This window comes from Carlito syrichta, unplaced genomic scaffold, assembly GCF_000164805.1.
Source record: "Carlito syrichta isolate Samal-C Ts95f unplaced genomic scaffold, Tarsius_syrichta-2.0.1 Scaffold303235, whole genome shotgun sequence".
Classification (NCBI taxonomy): Eukaryota; Metazoa; Chordata; class Mammalia; order Primates; family Tarsiidae; genus Carlito; species Carlito syrichta.
In genome coordinates this window covers 130,137-152,360 of record NW_007247331.1, presented here as the reverse complement: position 1 = coordinate 152,360, position 22,224 = coordinate 130,137, and the positions used below count along the sequence as shown (strand labels likewise).

At 42.6% G+C, this 22,224-nt stretch overlaps 1 protein-coding gene across 1 annotated transcript in view; it reads right to left on the bottom strand.

Moving 5' to 3' along the window:
- Window positions 1-2,025: 2,025 nt before the first annotated feature.
- Window positions 2,026-22,224, bottom strand: part of SLC37A3 (solute carrier family 37 member 3) — a 57,371-nt gene continuing 37,172 nt past the window's right edge. The window contains exons 8-15 of the mRNA XM_008058165.2: window positions 20,379-20,463; window positions 19,636-19,814; window positions 17,045-17,186; window positions 13,758-13,859; window positions 13,119-13,166; window positions 11,432-11,583; window positions 5,845-5,910; window positions 2,026-3,705 (exon numbers count right to left, since the gene is read on the bottom strand). Coding sequence (XP_008056356.1) covers window positions 3,613-3,705; window positions 5,845-5,910; window positions 11,432-11,583; window positions 13,119-13,166; window positions 13,758-13,859; window positions 17,045-17,186; window positions 19,636-19,814; window positions 20,379-20,463 — 867 coding nt within the window. The 3' untranslated portion in view covers window positions 2,026-3,612. The remainder of the gene's footprint in view (window positions 3,706-5,844; window positions 5,911-11,431; window positions 11,584-13,118; window positions 13,167-13,757; window positions 13,860-17,044; window positions 17,187-19,635; window positions 19,815-20,378; window positions 20,464-22,224) is intronic.

The following is a 22,224-nucleotide window of genomic DNA, read 5'->3' as shown; positions in this document are numbered from 1 at the left end:
ATTCTCCATCCTACAATCCTAGGGGAAGGGGTCTCCAGCACTTCCTGAAGGAATATTGGTCCCCCAGCAGCCAGGAAAGGCCAAAAGAAGAAGGAAGGGGAAAGACATGTCCTTCTTTGACACTATAAGGAGAAACCACCTTCTGAAAAGAAAAGGCAGGCCATAGCATTTTATTTCAACCTAGGGAGCATGCGCGTTCAGCTGTTAGGGAAGGGTGCATTTTCCTTTTTCTTTTATGAAATGTTTACTGATATTTGGCACTTACATCAAAATATTCCATCATTAAAATTATTAATAATAGGTCAGAAACTGTTTATCCCCAAATCTCCAGTACCTAGCACAGTTTTGGATACATGTTTAGCTCCCAGAAAAAAAAAAACTATTGAATTGAATTTATGGTGAAATAAAATTTTAAAGGCTTGGATAATCCACTTTTTAAGCATCCAATGTATTCTACCCACATATATTAACATATTTATGTGACAATGAAACTGAAAAAATAGTGAAGATTGCTACGTTGCGGATATTAATGAATAAGACATGAAAGATCATAGCCCAGGCTGGATTGCATCTTTTAGAAGGAGAAACTGAGAACCAAAGAAGTTCCATGAACTGCCAGGACATAGAACTTGAGAGGGGTAAAACTGGTGTTAGAACCCAGGCCCCAACCTTTGCCTTCTGGCCTATCCAGGTTTCCAAGAAGGGTGCATTTTTCCAATGAGCTTTCCCAATGGCCTTAAGGGAAAAACATTAATAAGAAAGTGAACTCTCATTTATTAAAGTTAGTTCCTGCAGATTGGCAGAACTAGAATAAGGACTACATCCATAGGACAATATATCATTTTGTTCAAGGTTGAGCATTTTATTTATAATTTCATTTCAGTACAGTCATAGAGGGGTCTAAGGAACAGTCACCTTCAATGGTCAAACTGGTTAAGAAAACACCAGTTGGCTGTACCCCACATCTTTAAAATAAAAAAATAAAATTTAAAAATAAAATAAACCAGTTGGTGTCACTTTTTTTTTTTTTTGAGTTGGAGTCTCACTGTCGCCCAGACTGGAGTGCAGGGGCCGCTCCCGGCCATCGCAGCCTCGACTTGCTGGGCTCCGGTGATCCTTCCGCCTCAGCCTTCCAAGTAACTGGAACTACAGGTGCGCGCTACCACGCCCGGCTAATTTTCGATTTATTGTAGAGATGAGGTCTTGCCAAGCTGCCCAGGTGGGTCTCGAAGCCACGGGCTCAGGCAATCCACTCACCCCAGCCTCCCAAAGGCGCGGGATTACAGGCTGAGCCACCGAGCCCAGCGGTGTCACTTTTTCTAAGATACAAGGTTTTGCTGTCGCCCAGGCCATAGTGCAGTGTTGCTCACCACAGTATACTGGGATGCACCACCATACTTGGCTATTTATTTATTTTTATTTTTTGTTTTTTGTTTTTTGAGTTGGAGTCTCACTCTGTCGCCCAGACTGCAGTACAGTGGCACATTCACGGCCACCACAGCCTCAACCTACCGGGTTCTGGCGATCTTTCTGCCTCAGTCTTCCAAGTAGCTAGATCTACAGGCGTGCACTACCACACCCGACTAATTTTTGATTTATTGTAGAGACAAGGTCTCGCCAAGTTGCCCAGGCAGGTCTGGAACCAGCAGGCTCAGGCAATCCACTCGCCTCAGCCTCCCAAAGTGCTGGGATTACAGGCTGAACCACCAAGTCTGGCTTATTTATGTATTTTTATAGAGACAGAGTCTCACTATGTTGCCTAGGCTAAACAGATAGCTCTTAAGTTACAACTAGGCAACTCATCCAAACTGAGCACAATCTAACACAAAGGGCAAGGGTAAGTTTTCACAGAACAGAACAGAAATGAGGCACTCCCAGCATCTCAGGTGGAGATGCTGTGGTACCCAGCCACGCTGTGGGTTAGTGCTGGCTCACCTGCGAGTGCTGTCAGGAAACCTAAAGGTACTATTCACACATGAAATCCCACACTCACAGTATAGATTTAAATAACCAAACAGGCAGAGGTTTATTATAAAAGTCAGTTTATTTTTCCCTTTCTGTGTTTCACATTTTCCCTTTTTGTCAGTAAATGAGCAATACACCGATTGGAAAACTGCATGATTAAATAACAAATTTATAAACACCACAATTCAGTGTAAAGCAAGAGGCTGAAAAATATTCCCTAACTCAATGCAAATCAGGTAGCCCTCAAAATTGCACATTTTCCTCCTAGTTCACCTATATAATTTAAAATATGTACACAGAATGACCTTAAAATATTGATTATTAGTACAGAATTCACAGCCTTGAAGACGTATACTCTATAATTTTCTAAAGGACACTGCTTTAGGCATTTCTAAAGGGCCCAGTAACCCATTATTGTGATTCAATGTCACATACAGACAGTCCCTGACTTCTGATTTTTTGACTTTACAAAGGTGCAAAAGCATCACAACTTTGATATAATGGAAAGTATTCAATACATTACGTGAGATATTCACCACTTTATTGTAAAATAGGGCTTGTGTTAGATGACTTAGGCCAATTGTAGGCTAATATAAGTGTTCTCAGCATATATAAGGTAGGCTAGGCTAAGCTATGACATTTGGTAGGTTAGGTGTATTATATGCATTTTCAATTTCCAATACTTTCAACTTACTATGGGCTTATCAGGACACAATCCCACCCTAAGTTAAGGATCATCTGCTCTTAATACTTACTAGGACAAAAGGTCTTTCCTTTTTCTCTAATTCTAGTGTTCTACTGAGGTAACTCCAGGAACGGGTTGTGACAAAAACCAATCCTCTAAAAATAGAACTAAGCAGATTAGCCTCCTAGCGGACTCTGAAGTGACCAGACAACACATCTGAGGTTGAGAACTTCAGTTGTGAGTTACACATCGGAATGTTCCAGTTAACTGATGTACCTTATGATACTTAAGAAAAAGATTAAATACCCCCAGGAGTCAAAGTTAATTTGAATGAAGACAGAGGAAAACAAGTTGACAATAATTTGAAGATATTTCTGCCAGCGGGGCTAAATGACTTGTAGATCAGATGGGTAGAGACAGAGCCAACGGGCATGTAACATGATCTCCCCCACCAGCATTAACAGAGGGTTTCTTTGTCCAACACAGGCTTACAGCTTGATCCAGCTTGAGCACTTTATCAGGATTTGATGTTTCAAAGATGAACTGCTCTCTGCAAACTCATTACCAAAGCAAAATGCAATGATCCTATCCGTGGAATTCATCATGGATACAAACCTTGCGTGGCTCTGCCCCCGGTTCATTCAACTTGTCCAGGCGGAAGAACAAGGGTCCAAGTCTAATACGACATTTACGGTTCAAGGGATAAACCTCAACAGGCAAAAACGCTGAAAGATGCATAGGCCACTCGGCACATTCATGAAACAACAAATCATCAACAACTCCTGTAGTGTAGATAAACAGCCGGCCTTCACTACTGGTCAGCATCTCAGGTGGCTGGCAGTCTCAAAAGAGGCCTGACAGTCAGAGGTTGCATTGCAGCTCTAGATAACCCCAAATAGGGAGAATTAAAAGCCCTAAGAGTCTCGATGTGTCTCCCATTGTTCTTTTTGTCTTATGGGCAGTCACTCACTTAATATGTGAGTTTGTCTCCTCCGCACAAGATAGAATATTTCCCTCACTATTAATGGTGAGATGAAAAGAATTGTACAACTCGTCTGTGAAGAGAAAAAAGTATTAAACATGCAGCAACAGTTTAATTACTTTTGTTAGAGCATCATGTTTTGAAAATTATAATGGATTTGGATAATTACATTCATTTTGACTTCCTACAAAGATAACTTTTAATCTTCAATGAATTAGGAAATGATTTTGGAAATTATAGTTAGCATTACAAAACACTTAATGTCACATTACAGTTGTCAAAAAAGAGAGTGAAGCACAATAAATTAAATAATGTGCCATAGGTAGAGCAGAAAATTGATACTAAAGCTCAAAATAAAAACTGTTTCTTAGGCAAGGCGCAGTTGCTCATGCCTGTAATCCAATCCCAATACTTGGGGAGGTTGAGGCAGGAAGATTGCTTGAGCCAAGGAATCTGAGACCAGTCTGGGCAACACAGCAAAACCTCATCTTTACCAAAAAAAATAAAAATAAATTAACCGAGTGTGGTGGTGCACACATGTAGTCCCAACAACTCAGGAAGCATAGGTGAAGGACCACCTGAGCCCAGGAGGTAAAGGCTGCAGTGAGCAATGACCGTGTCCCTATACTCTAGCCTGGGCAATAGAGTAAGACCCTGTTGCAGCAACTTGGATAGATTTAGAGTCGATCATACTCAGTGATCTATCACAGAAACAAAGAACAGAGCACCATATGTTCTCACTCATAAGCAGACTTCGAACAATTATCATAATACTCTAAGAAAGGGATTGGAAGTAGTGGGAAAATGCCAAGGGAGAAGGGGTGGGATTGGCAGTATTGAGAAACTGCCAGGGGAGGGGGGCATACCTCATCAACAAGGGAAGCTGTACAATGAACATTTTGTATACCTAACCCTGAATTGTACCCTACATCTTCAAAATTAAAATTTGAAAAAAATTAAATTAAAAAAAAGACCCTGACTTAAAAAAAAACAAAACAAACCTGTTTCTTATAATAGATCCAGTTTTCTTTCTACTAAAATTCCCATTATGATCAGACCAGAAGGGTCATCAGAAGACATTTCCCTCCACTTAGCACAGATGTCAGAAATGGACCAAAAGAGATATATGGTCCAGTCTTTGGAAGCTAGACAGCAAGAGAAAGGGAATTCCTGGACTTAGACTGCCTCAGAGCTCCTTGGACAAAGAAAGAGGACAGTTGCCTGGACTCGAGGTAACTGAGGCTGCTTCCAATTAGGATGCCCGGGATTTAAGGACATGCTGCATCCCTGGTGGACCAGGCCATCACCAGACTCTCAAGTAGACATGTCTTGAGCATGATCCCCGCCAATAATGTGATCGAGTATGTCACATGATTACTCAACAGAGAGCAACATTTCAAAAGCACAAAGCTTTATTATGTATCGGCTATTTACCAGAAAGTACAGAATCTTGGCCAAGAGTGCCCAAAGCATAATATTTCATCAAGAAACTATCACCATTTTAGAACCTACACACATGACGGTATTAATTATAGCAATGCTGTTCCTTTAACTCTATGTTCTTTGGTGTACGCTGCAATTTCCTTCAGCATTCCCAAATCATATCTAGCAGACAGAGTACACCAAAAGAGTATGCTGATTAATGGTGGCAATACTTTAAATGAGTCTCTTGTTTGTCTGAAATTAAAAATGGCAATATGCACAGTGGTTCAAGCCTGTAATCCCAGCACTTTGGGAGGCCAAGGTGAAGGGACTGCCTGAACACACGGGTTCAAGAACAACCGGGCAACTTGGTGAGATCTCATCTCTACAGTAAGTCCAAAAATTAGCTGGGCGTGGTAGCGCATGTCTGTAGTTTCGGCTACATGGAAGGCTGAGGCGGAAGGATCACCTGAGCCCAGCAGGTCAAGGCTGGGGTGGCTGTAAGCGTGCCACTGCACTCCAGTCAGGGTGACAGAGTGAGACTCCAACTCAAAAAAGAAAAGAATGAAAAATGGCAATAATCACTGGACTCAGGTCAAGGGCAAACTGAGGGCCCTTTTCATCCTTGAAAAAATATGGCTTTTAGACTAAAAAAAATGTTACTTTTCACAAAAGTATCAGCAATTTTGCTAGTTCAAGAAGTAATTTAGTAAATGCATTGAGTTGAATTAATAAGAAATAAGAATTAGTAAGAAAAACAACTAGTGGAGGGAAAAAGGAACACACTTACCATGAGAATGAAAAAGTAGAAAACCCACATCCACCCTAGTTTGTCTCGGATCAAAGACACTAAATACTAAAAGGGAGAAAAAGAAAACTACAATATAATTCTTTATAAATAAATAAATGAAGCAGCTAAAAAGTAGATTAAACATGACTATTTTAGCAAATAAGGGAGTTAGGGTTTGTATAATGTTTTACGGTTTACAAAGTGAATCCACATACATGTTCCCATTTAAGCTTTACTAACAGCCTCATTTTGTAAGCCTGTAGGGCCCAAATTCAAAAATCATGTAACAGAAGCTGTAAGCTCAGAAGGATTCTTTTTATTCCCTTTGCTATCTAGAGAGGAAGATGAACATTTGCAAGCCACTCCCATTTAATCATTCTTTCTTCCAATGAAAGGTATTATATAATTAATGCTTCAAAAATAGTTTGTCTTTATGCTGCTCATTCTTCAATTATGCCACTTGCTCACAAGACTGCGGCATCACCTTGGCATTCAACAGCATATTCTTTTACCTTACTTTCAATTACTGGCAAGGATCTAATAGCATTTAACCTTTTCTTTTTTCCTCTTATTTTGGTAAAATATATCTGATATAACATTTGCTATTTTAACCATTTTTAATTATATGAGCCAGTGGATTACATTCACAATGTTGTACAACCATCACCACTCCACTATCTACCTCCAAAATTTCATATCACCCACATAGAAACTCTGTACCTATTAAACAATTAATTCTCCGCTGCCCTCTCTCCCCAGCCCCTGGTAACCTCTAAGTTACTTTCTGTCTTTATGAATTGGCCTATTCTAGTTATTTCACGTAAATGGAATCATAATATTTGTCCTTTTGGGTCTGGCTTGTTTCACTTAGCATAATGCTTTCAAGGGTCATCCATGCTGTAGATGGCTTACTAATATTCCATTGTTTGGATATACCATATTTTGTCTATCCAATCATCTGTTGATGGACACTTGCGTAGTTCCCAATTCTTGGCTACCAATGATGTTGCAATAAATGTTGGCATACAAATATGAGTACCAGTCCCTGTTTTCAATCTTTTGGGAATATACCTAGGAATGGAATTGCTGGGTCATGTGGTAATTCTTGTTTACCTTTTTTGAAGAAGAAGCAGCAGCAGCACTAAAATGTTTTTCACAGAAGCTGTACCATTTTATATTCCCACCAGCAATGTAGGGCTCCAATTTCTTCACATCCTCACCGACTCTAGTCACATTTTCTGCTTTGTAATTTATAGCCATCCTAGTAGGTATAAAGTCATATTGTGTTTTTGATTTGTGTTTTCCTAGTGACTAAGGATGCTGAGACCTTTTCATGTGCTTATTGGCCATTTGTATATATTTGTCCATGAAGATTTGCTTCTATGTTTTCTTCTAAAAGTTTTACAGTTTTAAGTTCTTAAAGCCTTTTATCCATTTTGAGTTTGTTTTGTATATGATACAAGGTAAGAGTCCAACTTCATTCTTTTGCACATGGATATCCCGTTTTTCTAATACTATTTGTTGAAGCAATCACTCTTTCCCCATTGAATGCTCCAGGAATGCAGGTCTAAAATCAACTGGCACCAGGTGTCGTGGCTCACACCTGTAATCCCAGCATTCTGGGAGGCGGAGACAAGAGGACAACCTGAGCCCAGGGGTTTGAGACCAGACTGGGCATCTTGGTGAGACCTCATCTCTACAATAAATTAAAAAATTAGTCGAGTATGATGGCACGTGCCTATAGTCCTAGCTACTCGGAAGGCTGAGACGGAAGGACAGAGCCCAGCCAGCCAAGGCTACAGTAGCTGTAAGTGTGCCACTGCACTCAACCTTGGGTGACAGAATGAGACTCCAACTCAAAAAATAAATAAATAAAACAAAATAAACTGCCATAGATATGAGAGGGAGCCTGTGTTCTTTTATCGCATTACTACTGAAATCTATAACCAGGAAAACTTAAAGCAGAACAATTGATTTTTCCAGCCTCAATCTGCTGGGCTCAGGCAATCCCTCCACCTCAGCCTTCTAAGTAGCTGGAACTACAGAAGTGCACCACCACACCGGTTAATTTGATTTATTGTAGAGACAAAGTCTCACCATGTTGTCCAGGCTGGTCTCAAACCCATGGGCTCAAGCAATCCTCTTGCCTCCACCTCCCATAGTGCTGGGATTCAGGCGTGAGCCAAAGCACCTGATCAACTGAATGATTTATAGATCACTAGATCACATTATATAAAGCAAAAAAGCGGAGGTCTAGTCACCCATTAAAGGAAGCACAGTGGCCCTCCAAACTCTGTAACTGAAAATTTACCCTTTATAAAAGTTTTATTAATATGTAATGTAATAACAAAGTTCACCCATTAAAAGTATACAACTCAATAGTTTTTATTATATACATCTGCAGAGTTGTATAGTCATCACCATCATCTAATTTTACAACAACGTCACCCCTAAAAGAAACTTTGTACCCATTAGTAGTCACCTCCCTGTCCCACTCAACCCTAGGAAACCACTAATCCAACTTCTTTCCTTGCAGATTTCCCTATTCTAGACATCTCATCTGAATGAAATTATATGCAGCATGTGGTCTTTGTGACTGGCTTCTTTCACTTGGCATAATATTTTTGAAGTTCCTCTACACTGCAGCATCCTTCATTCCTTTTTAATTGCTAAATAATGTCCCATAGTATGGATATACCACATCCTATTTATCCATGTATCAGTTGATGGACTTCTGGGTTGTTTTACTTTTTGAGCTGTTGTGAATAATGCAGCTATGAATTTCCACGTACACATTTTAATATGGACATTTGTTCTCATTTATTTGGGTAGATACTGCAATTAGATAAAATTGCAGGGTCTTACTGAGCCCCTAGTATGTGTCAAAAATGCACTTAGCACTGGGAACACAAAGATGAAGGAAGCAGTGCTCTTGTTCTCCAAGAATGCAGAGTCTGGTCCAGAAGACAGAGGGATAAATAAGCAAAGGTGACATACCATGACAAAGGCTCTACAAGAGGTGCGTATCACCTGCCATGGCAACCCAGAGGAAAAAGCAACTAGTTCTTTTCCTGGGAAGTCAGGGAAAGGTGAAGACAACTAAATTATTCAGAGTGAGTTAGGGGAGTAGCTAAAGACAAGGTGATAGAGTTTTAATACCAAGCCACAAAGTTCAGGATTTTACTTCTTAGGCAATGGGAAATCATTCAGAAATCAACATGCAAGAGGAATGAGTTAACCTAACAATGATCTACTCTGGATATGCCTCCTCAACCACAAAGGTCAGTCAATGCTGACCCAAGTTCACAGCTAAGCATCTGAATACTGGCAGATATAATCTACCTCTTTCGTTAATGAAGAAAGCATTCATAAGGAAGGATAACTTAAAATACCATAATGTCAGAAAAGGATATCCAATCCAGTCACCCTTTACCCCTTATATGAAGACATCTGAATTGGCAGTCAATAACATTTTTTGATTCTCACTCCAGAGCATGATCAGGTAAGCAAATTTTTCCCCAAATTTTCAGCAAGTTTTTTTTTTAATTTTTGCTCTTTAGTCTTATAATCAAACATGCTAAGCATATCAGTCGTTCACTCTATAATCACTTAACAAATATCTGAATGCTACTGTGTGCCAGGTACTGTTCCAGATACTAGAGCCACAGAAGAACGCTCAATAAAATGCTGCTCTCTTGAAGTTTACAGAGGGAGAGACAAACATTAACAAATGAATATATATGCTATGTGGCTGGGTTGTGACACATATTAAGATGGTTCACTTTACCTCAGTACTTGTTCTCTCAATAACCACAAGTAGTCAGACATCAGTGATCTACCCCCCCAAACAGCAATTTTCAGGGTCATCAGTGATTTCCTAAATGTCAAAGCTTAGAGCCTTTTGTCCTACAGTTCCCCTTCTCCTGGTCTCTCTAAATCCAGGACCTTATTGACTAACACCTTCTCAAATGCCATCCCATTGACTGCAAGTTACTCTGCTGGCTCCCATTTCTGACCACTGGGCATCTGAGAACGGGCTCTTGCCCACATTCTCCTTCTCCATTAAATATCTCACCTACTTCCTTCGGTTCAATTATTTTATCCATGCAGATGATTCCCAAATCTATATTTTGATAAAATCATACTCCATAACCCGGAGTGGTATACCCCAGAAGAGGCATGACTCATGATTGTCCCAGAGAAGATATACCTGTCTGAGAGAAGACCTGAATTTATGTAAAACAAAGGTCAATTTGAATAGTTTGGTCTGTGTATAGTTGCACAAACTTTGCTTAGAGAATTTCAAATATCAGAGAGCATGAGAATCACTAAGATGGCTTGTTGAAAATTCAGATCCAGACTGAGCACAGTGGCTCACACCTGTAATCCCAGCACTTTGGGAGGCGGAGGCAAGAGGATTGCCTGAGCCCAAGGGTTCAAGCAGCCTGGGCAACTTGGTGAGAACTCATCTCTACAATAAATCAAAAAATTAGCCAGGTGTGGTGGCATGCACCTGTGTTCTAGCTACTTGGAAGGCTGAAGCGGAAGGATCACCTGAGTCCAGCAGGTCAACACTATAATGGTTGTAAGTGTGACACTGCACTCCATTCTGGGGAACAGAGCAAGACTCCTACTCAAAAAAAAAAAGCAGACCCTCAGGCTCTAACTCAGGGAGTCTACAGTAAGCTCAGTGTTCTTTTTTTTTTTTTTTTGAGTCAGAATCTCACTCTGTCGCCCAGGCTGGAGTGCAGTGACACACTCACAGCCACCACCGCCTCTACCTGCTGGGCTCAGACGATCCTTCCACCTTAGCCTTCCAAGTAGCTGGAACCACAAGAATGCGCCACCACGCCCGGCTAACTTTTTTATTTATTGTAGAGATGAGGTCTCGCCAAGATGCCCAGGCTGGTCTCGAACCCAAGGGCTCAGGCAATCCTCTCACCTCGACCCAAATGCTGGAATTTAGGCATGAGCCACTGTGTCTGGCCAGCTCAGTGTTCTTTTAATGAGTGTCCCAGATTACTCTGATACACAACATTTATGAACCAGCCTTTGAAATACAGCCATCGGTTTTTGGACATGCAGGAACCAGAAAAAGTGACTAAAAGGCTGCTGGAGAGTCCAAGGCCATGTCTGGTGAGATCCATGTAAGGAACGTGTGTGTGGATGAGAGTGTGCCAGAGGGAGACAGGAGAGAGGAGAAAAGGCATGGTTTTGCCAGGTGGGAGCAGCAAGAAGCATGTGTCTCACCCCTCCAGCCCCCTACTGTGGAGGGCCAAGTCAGACTGGAAAGAAGAGTGCTGTGGGCAGGGGCAGAAGAGTCTGTCTTATGAGTCATAGCCTATTCGCAGATGGGAAGTATCTGGAAGCAAGAGTGGAAAGAGAGAACTGAAAAAGGCAGAAGGTCCTTCCACACAGGACACACATCAGCTGGTCCTCCAAGGAGAGGGAAGCCCTCAGGCTTCCAGTTCAGTATTCTACAGCACAAGAGCGCCCCCTACTGCGGCAGAGTGGGAAGGCGGGCATTCTTCCACCCTTGAAAGAAGGAAACACTGGAATCCCAACCCCGCTGTCCTTCCTCTCTCACCTGGCCCACGGCAGCTCCAATGCTCCCTGTCCCATCAACAATTCCTGTGACAGTTGCCAAAGCTTCACTGCTCCCTTGGATCAGCTCCTGGCGACCCAGATCCGCAGAAATAGCAGAGCTAATCATGTTAGAAGGTCCACCGATAAAAAATCCTGAGGTCACAAACAGAAGAGGTTCTTATTAAAACACAAGTAGCCGAGCACAATGGCTCAAGCCTGTAATCCCAGCACATGGCAAAGGTGAGAGGATTGCCTGTGCCCAAGCGTTCAAGACCAGCCTGAGCAACATGGAGAGACTTCATCTCTACAATAAATCAAAAAATTAGCTGGGTGTGTTGGCATGCACCTGTAGTTCCAGCTACTTGAAAAGCTGAGGTGGAAGGATCTCCTGAGCCCAGCAGGTCAAGACTACAGTAGCCGTGAGAGTGCACTGCACTCCAGCCTGGGCAACAGAGTGAGACGTCTACTAAAAAAATTTAAAAAAAAACACAAGTCACAGCACTACTAGGAATCTACTGGGTCAGGCACAATATCCCAATATCTCACACTTCATGTGTTGAAGATAAATGAAAATATAAAAGGCAACTCTCCCAAACAAGTAACATCCTCAAACTAGTTAGCATCTACTTTTCTGAAATCTCTTCTTGAATTATGACACTCTAGCATACCTTACAGAACCCCAAAATACAAAAAATATAGTGAAAAACACCATAAACCTGTAAAGTAATATTCATGAATACTAACTGCACTCACTTGTCAAACACCTTCTATTACAGTAGAGTTGCACCATGTGAACACTTGACTTATCCAAATTCAACCAACCAGAGAAGAAGAGAGAGTTCTTTTTTTTTTTTGAGTCAGAGTCTCACTCTGTCACCCAGACTGCAGTACAGTGACACACTGCTAACAGCCACTGCAGTCTTCACCTGCTGGGCTCAGATGATCCTTCCACCTCAGTCTTCCAAGTAGCTGGAACTACAGGCGTGTGCCCTCATGCCCGGCTAATTTTTTATTTATTTATTGTAGAGATAAGGTCTCACCAGTTGCCCAGGTTGGTCTCAAACCCGTGGGCTCAAGTAATCCTCTGGTCTCCACCTCCCAAAGTGCTGGGATTACAGGCATGCACCACCACACCCTGTCTGACAGTTCTTGAAGCAGGCGGTGACTCCACCTGCCCAAGGCTCAAGCAGGGATGGCCCACAGGAGCCAGCCGTTCCTGGAATTAGCTCCCTGCATTGGGCAGCCACAAGCAGCTCACTCTCCCGAGCATGATCTCAAGTTTAAGAAGTCATTTTCTCATAACATGTTCCCTAACTGCACCCAACTATTTCATCTACTGCTCAAGGGAAGAAGTACTTACCAATTCCAACATAGGGAGAAAAACTAGCTACCCTGGACTTCTGAAAGATGGTGAACTGGTTTCCAGAGTGGCATCCAGAGCAATGCCAGAAGTAGGGTAGCAATCAAAATCTCTAGAAAATCTGCCAGTAGGGACCACTTCTGCCGCAATAGGACTGAGGAGGCCACAGGACAGCAGAGAAATACAATCTGGAAAAGGACACGTCTTTCTTCTCACCATTTGAGTTCTCTATAATTAAGGATTTGGTATTATTCAAACGGAGGAAGAAAAGTGTCCCTTCTCCCTGAACTGACAGCAACTTCCCAGTGAAACTGAGCCACGTGCCTACCTGTGACAGTCATCAGCAGCGCATTGATGGACTTATCATCTGGAGAACCTGAAGGGAACACACAGATACACCATGGTGACTTGAACGGCCGGTGACATGTGCCTGTGCCGCGCCCAGCAGCACACAGAGACCTCATAAGTCACTCCTAGGCAACACATATACAACTCTTTCACTGCCTCTTCCAACTTTTATTTGTCATGTCTGCCTCTTGTGGTGCTCAAACTAATGAGGCTTCTAAAAGCTAAAGAAAAGCTCTCCTGCTGTCTCAGCAGCCTCTTAAGGGACATAGCCCAAGACTACTAATTACCATCTTTCCGCTTTTGAAACCTGCCCCCCTTTATTGTTTTATTGGCTATAACGCTGTCTCTCTGGAGCCTCCCCTCAAACAAAGCACATACACTCCAAGCAAGCTTTTAAACAAATCAACAAAGCAGAAGAGATGCCCGTTTCCTCCCGACACAAATAAAACAAAACAACGTGGTAACAGCTTTCCCAGGCATTCAGATGGACAACACAGAGGTGGCATATCATGCCTTGTAGCTGGTCTCAAGGTTCTTCCCAGGACTGATCACTGACTCCAGGCAAATGCCTTCCTCCTATCAGAGCAGGGAAACAACATAACTACAAAGAAATACTCACGACTATACCCGATGAGGGACCCAACTGCCAGAAGCAGACTCAGGGCTAAAACCGGCGCTCTCTTCTGTAGTATGTCAGAGATGAAGCCTTGCAAAGTTCCACCTTCAAGCACAGAGAGCACGGCAAAATCAAAACCATTTCTAATTTAGTTCAGTCACCTGAGGTGTGAGGTATGAGGAATGAGGATCATAACACTGGTCTAGTCAAAAAGATGGCTGACTCTCTGAGAAAGTTTCCTCTATAAAGTCCTTTTTGAAAGGCAAACTAAGCCGGGCTCGGTGGCTCAGCCTATAATCCCGCCCTTTGGGAGCCTGAGGTGAGTGGACTGCCTGAGCCCGCGGGTTGGAGACCTGCCTGGGCAACTAGGCGAGACCTCATCTCTACAATAAATCAAAAACTAACCGGGCGTGGTAGCACACGCCTGTAATTCCCGCTACTCAGAAGACTGAGGCGGAAGGATCACCGGAGCCCAGCAGGTCAAGGCTGGGGTGGCTGGGAGTGTACCACTGCACTCCAGTCTGGGTGACAGAGTAAGACTACAACTCAGGAAAAAAAAAAAGGAAAAAAAAAAAGGAAGGCAAACTATTAAATTCCCATGGCAGCTCATAGGGGCAGGATACCACAAAGACATCAAAATAAGAAAAATGGAAAAATTATCAAAGCCATTTATTAACACTTATAAAAACAAGCTGTGGATGTTATTTCTGATTTTTCTGCTTTTTAATTTTAAAAAACATTAACTGCCGGGTGCGGTGGCTCAAGCCTATAATCCCAGCACTTTGGGAGGCCAAGGTGAGAGGATTGCCTGAGCCCAGGAGTTTGAGACCAGTCCAGGCAACTTGGTGTGACCTTGTCTCTACAATAAATAAAAAAACTAGCTGGGCGTGGTAGCGCATGCCTTTAGTTCCAGCTACTTGGAAGGCTGAGGCAGAAGGATCGCTAGAGCCCAGCAGGTCAATGCTGCAGTGGCAGCGAGTGTGCCACTGCACTCCAGCCTGGACGAGAGTGAGACTCCAACTCAAAAAAAAAAAAAAGATTAATTAAGAACCATGCCTTATAGGCTGCTAATAGTGGTCAATAAATAGCCATGAAAATTAAATGCAGCTGGGCTCGGTGGCTCAGCCTGTAATCCCACGCCTTGGAAGGCTGAGGTGAATGAATTGCCTGAGCCCGCGGGTTCGAGACCTGCCTGGGTAACTTGGCGAGACCTCATCCCTACAATAAATCAAAAACTAACCAGGCGTGGTAGCGCACGCCTGTAATTCTGGCTACTCGGAAGGCTGAGACAGAAGGATCGCTGGAGCCCAGCAGGGCGAGGCTGTGGTGGCCGGGAGCGGCCACTGCACTCCAGTCTGGGCAACAGAGTGAGACTCCAACTCAAAAAAAAAAAAAGAAAATTAAATGCAGCAATTGTGGTTTGGTAATAACAAATAGGTCAGGATGTTTACAAGGAGGTGATATGAGCCCTTCAAGCAGCACTGTCACTTTGAGTTCTGGGGCTATGGGGCATCTGGCATGTCCTTATCAGAGAGCAGGCACTTGGGCAGATGTCTGGTGAGATCCAAAATTGGCAGCCTCGCCTTTGGCTCTGGATTCAAGAATAAAGGTGGCCAAGGTCAAATACAGTAACAGTATATCACCTAGGATACACTGAGTGCTTTCAGGTGCTCAGGACATTCACTCTTACCATAATTCTAAATGTAAACATTATAGAAAGGATACGAAGGTTTTGTCATAGCCATATGAGTAATACTCACTAAAATATACTGTCATCTTATTTTCCAGTTTCTTACTTCCTTGTTCTTAGTACTGGCTCTAGCAAAAAGCCACTATTGCTGAAGGCAGTGGCTCACGCCTATAATCCTAGCACTTTGGGAGGCAGAGGCAAGAGGAAGATTGCCTGAGCTCAGGAGTTCGAGACCAGCCTGGGCAACTTGGCAAGACCTTGTCTCTACAATAAATCAAAAATTTAGCCAAGCATGATGGCACGTGCCTATGATTCCAAAGCTACTTAGAAGGCTTGAGGTGGAAGGATCACCTGAGCCCAGCAGGTCAAGGCTGTAGTGGCCATGAGCATTCCACTGCACTCCAGCCTGGATGACAGAGTGAGCCTCTGACTCAAAAAGAACAAAAAAGTCACTATTAAACTCTGTTTATAGTAACATGTTTACAATGCAAAACACAAAAATTAACCCCTGCTATTATTCCTACCTCTATGCTGTTATTCCTTACGTTATGATCTGACAATCTACACACTAAGGTATTATATTAGCACCTCCCCTTTATTCTCAGGGAGTATGTTCTAAAGACCACAAATGGATGCCTGAAACCAGGGATAGTGCCAAACTCTATATATACTATGTGTTTTTACCTGTTCATACATGCTTATGATAAAGTTTAATTTATAAATTAGGCAAAGTAAGTAATCAATAATAATAACTAACAACAAAACAAAAAATTACTATAATAAAAAGTTAATGTGGGCTGGGCTCCTGTCTGTAATCCTATTTCTTTGAGAGGCCAAGGAGAGCATACTGTTTGAGCCCAGGAGTTTGAAACCACCCTGGGCAACACAGTGAGACCTCACTCCTACAAAAAAAATTAAAAAACTAAGCAGGCATGGTGGTGCATGCCTGTAGTCCCAGCTACTCGGGAGGCTGTGGCAGAAGGATCACCTGAGCCCAGGAGGTGGAGGCTGTGGTGAGTCATGATTGTGACGCTGCACTCCAGCCTGGGCAACAGAGTGAGACCCTGACTCAAAAAAAAAAAAATTGTTAGTGTGAATGGTTTCTCTTTCTCTGAAAATCTTTTATTGTACTGTATAAGAGCAACTGAAACTTCGGAAAGCAAAATTGCAAATAAGGGGAATTACTGTATTTTCCCTTTGGTTGGGGGTGGTGGGAAAGGTGGGAGGTAGAAAAATTAATATTCATATTCTAAATTAGATCTCTGACATACAACTAGCTAGAGCTATCAGTGAAAATGTATGAGAGAATTGCCTCCAAAGAAACTCCTGTGTGCTTCAAAGACAAAAGAACCAATCTATCAACAGAGGACTGAGAAAAAAGAGCCCTATAAATCAGAGGCTGGCCTTAGGCTGTGTCTTGTCTTCCATTGGCCTCTTTTTAAATTTTATTTTAAAGAGTTTGTTTACTTGTAGGACAGTTTAGGGAAAATGGCTGTGGAATAAGTAATACAACTTTAAAAGAAGCCATATTTCACAACCAAGAAAAAAATGACAAGTGACTTTAACTCTTTATTACGGAAAAGACGCATCATTGGCATACCTATGATTCCTCCGACATCATACCAAATGGACAGCTTGTCGGCTTCAGCCTCCTTCCAGCCGAAGTTGTTACTCAGATAAAAGGGCAACCAGAAGAAAAAGGAGTAATTCACTAACTTCAAGCAGGCGTAGGCCAAGGAATACTACAAAAAAACATGCAATTACTAGTAAGAGAGACACAGCACAACCACAATTTTTAATGTAATTAAAAAGCAAAACAAAGTGAAGAAGTTGGAATGAACAATTAAGCATCCCCACAAATTCCCACACGCCTGACTTCACCCAGCCTCCCTCTGCTCTGTATCCCCGTTAGCTTCTGACAGGCAAGCTCAGCAGGCCTTTGGAATAAAAAACACATATAGCTATTTCTTAATTGTCCCAAGTTTCTTCTCCTTTCAGTTCTCTGGTAGAAGCAAATCAGTGTTTTGAACCTAGAAGGCAGGGCACATACCTGCATGTCTTTATTCACACAAAGATCAATGGTATTCCTGCCACTATCCAGCATGCTCCATAGACAAATGAACCTCTCCTACAATCAGTTAAACTATCCCTGCAAAGCTGATCTTGTGAATAATGGCCAGTAAGTCGCCTACGATTGAAAGGTCTCAGGAAAGCAGCAACATTAAAACTATTCCCACACACGGTTTCTAAAAGCTCCCCTATCCAGTGGAAGAGAGCATCTCTGATGAGTCAAAAATGAAAGAACGTGGTCATTGCTGGTCATGTCTTCCTCTGAGAGGAAGAAAGCTGCAGCTGTCTTAAGGCGGTGGTGGGCTGGGACGCCTATATTCAACACATTATTACCAGGAAATCCTGACATTCAGCATCAAAGGAAAAAGGGGAGGAGCAGAGAGGCTGACTTCAAAGGGTATCTGGCTGGTATTCTTTCCCTGGAGCTGCCAGTTATTCCCTAGGTATCACTTGTTTTAAAACAGCTTCCCTGGCAGCCAACAGTAACCCCCTAGAGAGCCAAGTCCCAATCATGAGTGCATGTTGTCCAGACAGCCTGCTACAAAGACAAAGGAATTAAGTTAACTAGATTTCCTTTACGTCCCTGCCCACAGGAGCGAACAATAGCTTGTGAAGAACAAAGGAACAGCAAGACTCCATATTTAGTCATAACTTTGAGTCCTGTCTCAAAAATTAAACTATTACCAGATTATTTTAATAACTGGTTAAAAAAATAATAACCATTAGCATAAGAATAGGCCTAAAGGAATCTGTGTGTCCTTTATTTATCATCTTTGGGTTAAAAAATTGCAGAAAATTACACTTACATTTTAACTCATACTTAACTATCTGTTTTTGGTTTGGTTTGGTTTTGTTTTTGACTTGGAGGTTCACTCCATCACCCAGGCTGGAGGGCAGGGGCATGCTCTCGGCCACGGCAGCCTCAACCTGCTGAGCTCAGGCTATCCTTCCACCTCAGCCTTCTAAGTAACTGGAACTACAGGCATGCACCACCATGTCTAGCTAATGTTTTATTATTATTATTGTAGATATGAGGTCTTGCCAAATTGCCCAGGCTGGTCTCGAACCCACGGGCTCAGGCAATTCTCTCACCTCGGCCTCCCAAAGTGCTGGGGTTATAGGCATGAGCCACTGCACCCAGCCAACTATCTGCTTGAAATGTTACTTCTCATAGCTTGGGGCACAGACAGAAGGGAACTGATGAGTATGTACTAAGACGGCCTGTAGACTTTGAGTCTCCCCCACATTCATAAAGCACCACTGGCAAATTAAATAACAAAAACAGGTGCCTGTTCACAACAAACAGCCCCAAGTCACAGGCCCCAGGAAATGCTGTATAAGAGCCACGGGAAGGGGAACTGAGGCACGAGGACAAGTGGAGCAACTTACCCCAGGTCTCACAGAAAGTTAGTGGGTAAGCTGGACACACAACCTAGGCCTCTTAGCCTTCACTCCAGTGCTAGAATGCCCGAAACATCAAGACAAAAACTGCAGCAGAAGGGATTTAGTTCAGACATTAGAAAGTCTTCCTGACTGTAAAGGTTGTGGAAACACTGGAATGCATTACCAAGAAATACTGTGGAGTACTCTGTTTTAAATCTTTTTTAAAAGGGTAAACAATATTTCCCCCACAGAACGATTAGGATGTAGGCAAATAAAGCAGACTTAATGAACTATTCAAAGTCCTTCTTGGCCTATATATAATTCTGTAATACTTCAAGAGGCCAAAAACTATATACTTAAAAGTATCAACTTTTCCTTCTTAGTCATGTGCTAGATCATAGCAAACCAGGGTTCATGGGCCACAGCTGGCCACACCTATCCGTCTCACACTATCTACAGCGTCTTCTGTCCTACAGAACTGAGTAGTTGTGGTAGAGATTACAGGGTTCCCCCATAGCTGAAAATACTTAGTCTCTGACTCTTCGTGGAAAAGATATGCCAATGCCTGCATTAGCTATCAGATAAGCTAAGAAGCATGAGTGACTATGCTTTTGAACATACATTCCTAAGATAAAGTATCAAAGAGAAGCTAAATACTTAAGCTTTATCCCAGGCAATGTAAATATCAAAGCTGTAGTATCTCACTAGCTGCGTCAAGGAGATGGGAACAGTCCGTACCGGTATGACTCCAGGGAGGCAGCAGGCCTGATAGAAGCTAATGGCCTTGACTTGGGTAACAGCACTGTCCTCTTGGACTGAATAATTAGGCTCATAGTCATCCTCATTTTCAGCACCATTAATTAACGGCCTGTGGGAGTCTTCTTCAAAATTTGCTTCTGCTTCAATACTTGAGAGACCTAAAACAATGACAGTGACCATTAATAAGTACCTACTATGTGCCTGGCACTGTGCTAAGGCTTTGCATATATCACTACTTATGGGGTCAACATTATTTTTATTTCCATTTTACAGAAGAAGCAACTAAGGTCGGTTAAGCTCACATAGCTTGTCAAAAATACTTGGAAGAATTGTGTATCTCTTTGTTTTCATGGTTTCACTTATATATATTCTGTATTTAGCGACAGATAATTATCATTTTTATGAATGAAATCTGTCTGAAGAAGTGAAATTAGAAATATATCATGCTAATTCATAGTTAGTGTCTCGATTCTAAAATCATCTGCAAATGCTAACTTTTCCTGTATCTGTAAAAGATGTGCGTCACTCCCCTCAGACATGCACAGCTGTGCCAAGGGTTGGCTACCATGTTGACAGGAGACAAACAGCGGTACTGTTCTCTGTTCTCTAATTCACTAAAAGAGCTCACAGTTTCCCTAGGAAAAAAGAGATTTGGTTTCCTGGCCTCAGATTCCCTTTGGCCATAACAGTAAGACATTCTGAAAGAAGAGACAACTTCTCACCAATTTCTTCTGGTGACACCAGGAGTCCAAAGAAGATAACGATCCCACCAGCAAACTGCACAGATGCGGTCACCAGAAAGGCATACTGCAGGAAAGGGGAGAAGTGATGCTCACATATCTGAGGGCAGTCATCTGAGGACACATTCATTAGGGAGCATGTATAGGAGGCGGGAAGACCAGGCAGATGGGAAGGGAATGAGCACTGAGTGCCAATACCAGGCCAGGTACCGTGCAAAGTGTCTTCTCACTGAATTTTTCCCAGTAACTCTAAGAGGCTCAGAAAGGATAATGTGAGGCCCCAGGATACTAAGTAGCACTCTTACAATTGTAAAATCAGGACTGGCTCCAAAAATCTAGTTCTTTGCATCACACAGCCTCCCACAAAAGACACAGCATATGCCCTTGAAGATACTGTATCCAGTTGAGGGGGTTAAACAACATACAAAACATTATAAGCTGAATAAATGAGAAGGCCCAGTGCTAGAAAAAGCACACATAGGAATTCAGAAAGAAACAACTAAAGAGGCTAAAGCAGCTAGACAATGCAGTAGAAAAGAGTTAAAAACCGGCTATATTTTTAACTCTTTTCTACTGCATTGTCTAGCTGCGACAGAGTGAGACTCCAACTCAAAAAAAAAAACAAAAAAATCAGCTGGACACGGTGGTTCATGCCTATAATCCCAGCACTTTGGGAGGTCAAGGCGAGAGGATTGCTTGAGCCCACGGGTTCGAGACCAGCCTGGGCACCATGGTGAGACCTCATCTCTACAATAAATCAAAAAAAAAAAATTAGCCAGGTGTAGGAGCACACACCTGTAGTTCCGGCTATTTGGTAGGCTGAGGTGGAAGGATTGCCTGAATCCAGCAAGTCAAGGTTGCGGTGGCTGGGAGTATGCCACTGCACTCCAGCCTGGGTGACAGAGTAAGACTCTCAACTCAAAAAAAAAAAAAAATCAAAGCAACTGCCCACCCTCATGGCACACTGTAAGCAAAGGCACACAGCAAGAGAGAAAGTAAGTTTACTGCATGGCTAAAGAAGGTTTCCTCTAGGAGAAAATGAGGAATAAAACTGATCTGAACAGCCAGGCTCGGTGGCTCAGCCTGTAATCCTGCACCTTTGGGAGGCTGAGGTGAGTGATTGCCTGAGCCCGCGGGTTCGAGACCCGCCTGGGCAGCGAGACCTCATCTCTACAATAAATAAAAAAAAATCAGCCGGGCGTGGTAGTGCATGCCTGTAATTCTGGCTACTTGGAAGGCTGAGGCAGAAGGATCACCGGAGCCCAGCAGGTCGAGGCTGCGGTAGCCGGAAGCGGCCACTGCACTCCAGTCTGGGTGACACAGTGAGACTCCAACTCCAAAAAAAAAAACTGACCTGAAAAGGCGACAGTAAGATTCAAGGCTCTCAATCAGGCCAGGTATGGTAGATCACACCTATAATCCCAACACTTTTGGAGGCCAAGGTGGGAAGATTGCTTGAAGCCAGGAGTTAGAGACCAGCCTGGGCATATAGCAAGACTTTCTCTACAAAAAATATTAAAAATTAGCTGGGTATGATGGCGCACTCCTGTAGTCTCAGCTTCTTGGAAGACTGAAGCGGAAGGATCACTTAAGTTTAGGAGTGAGCTATGATCACACCACTGCACTCCAAGCTGGGCAACAGGTTTTCTTGTCTTAAAAAAGAAAAAAAAAACTCTCAACCAGCAAGCTCATAGCTGAATTTTATTTAACAGAGACTGGGACCTGATGTGGACAGACAGGTTGAACTTTTACACAAATGACAAAATTAAAGCAGTGTTTTCAGAAGTCAACTCTGGGAGCAGCACAGAGGGTGAAGTGAAATCCCATG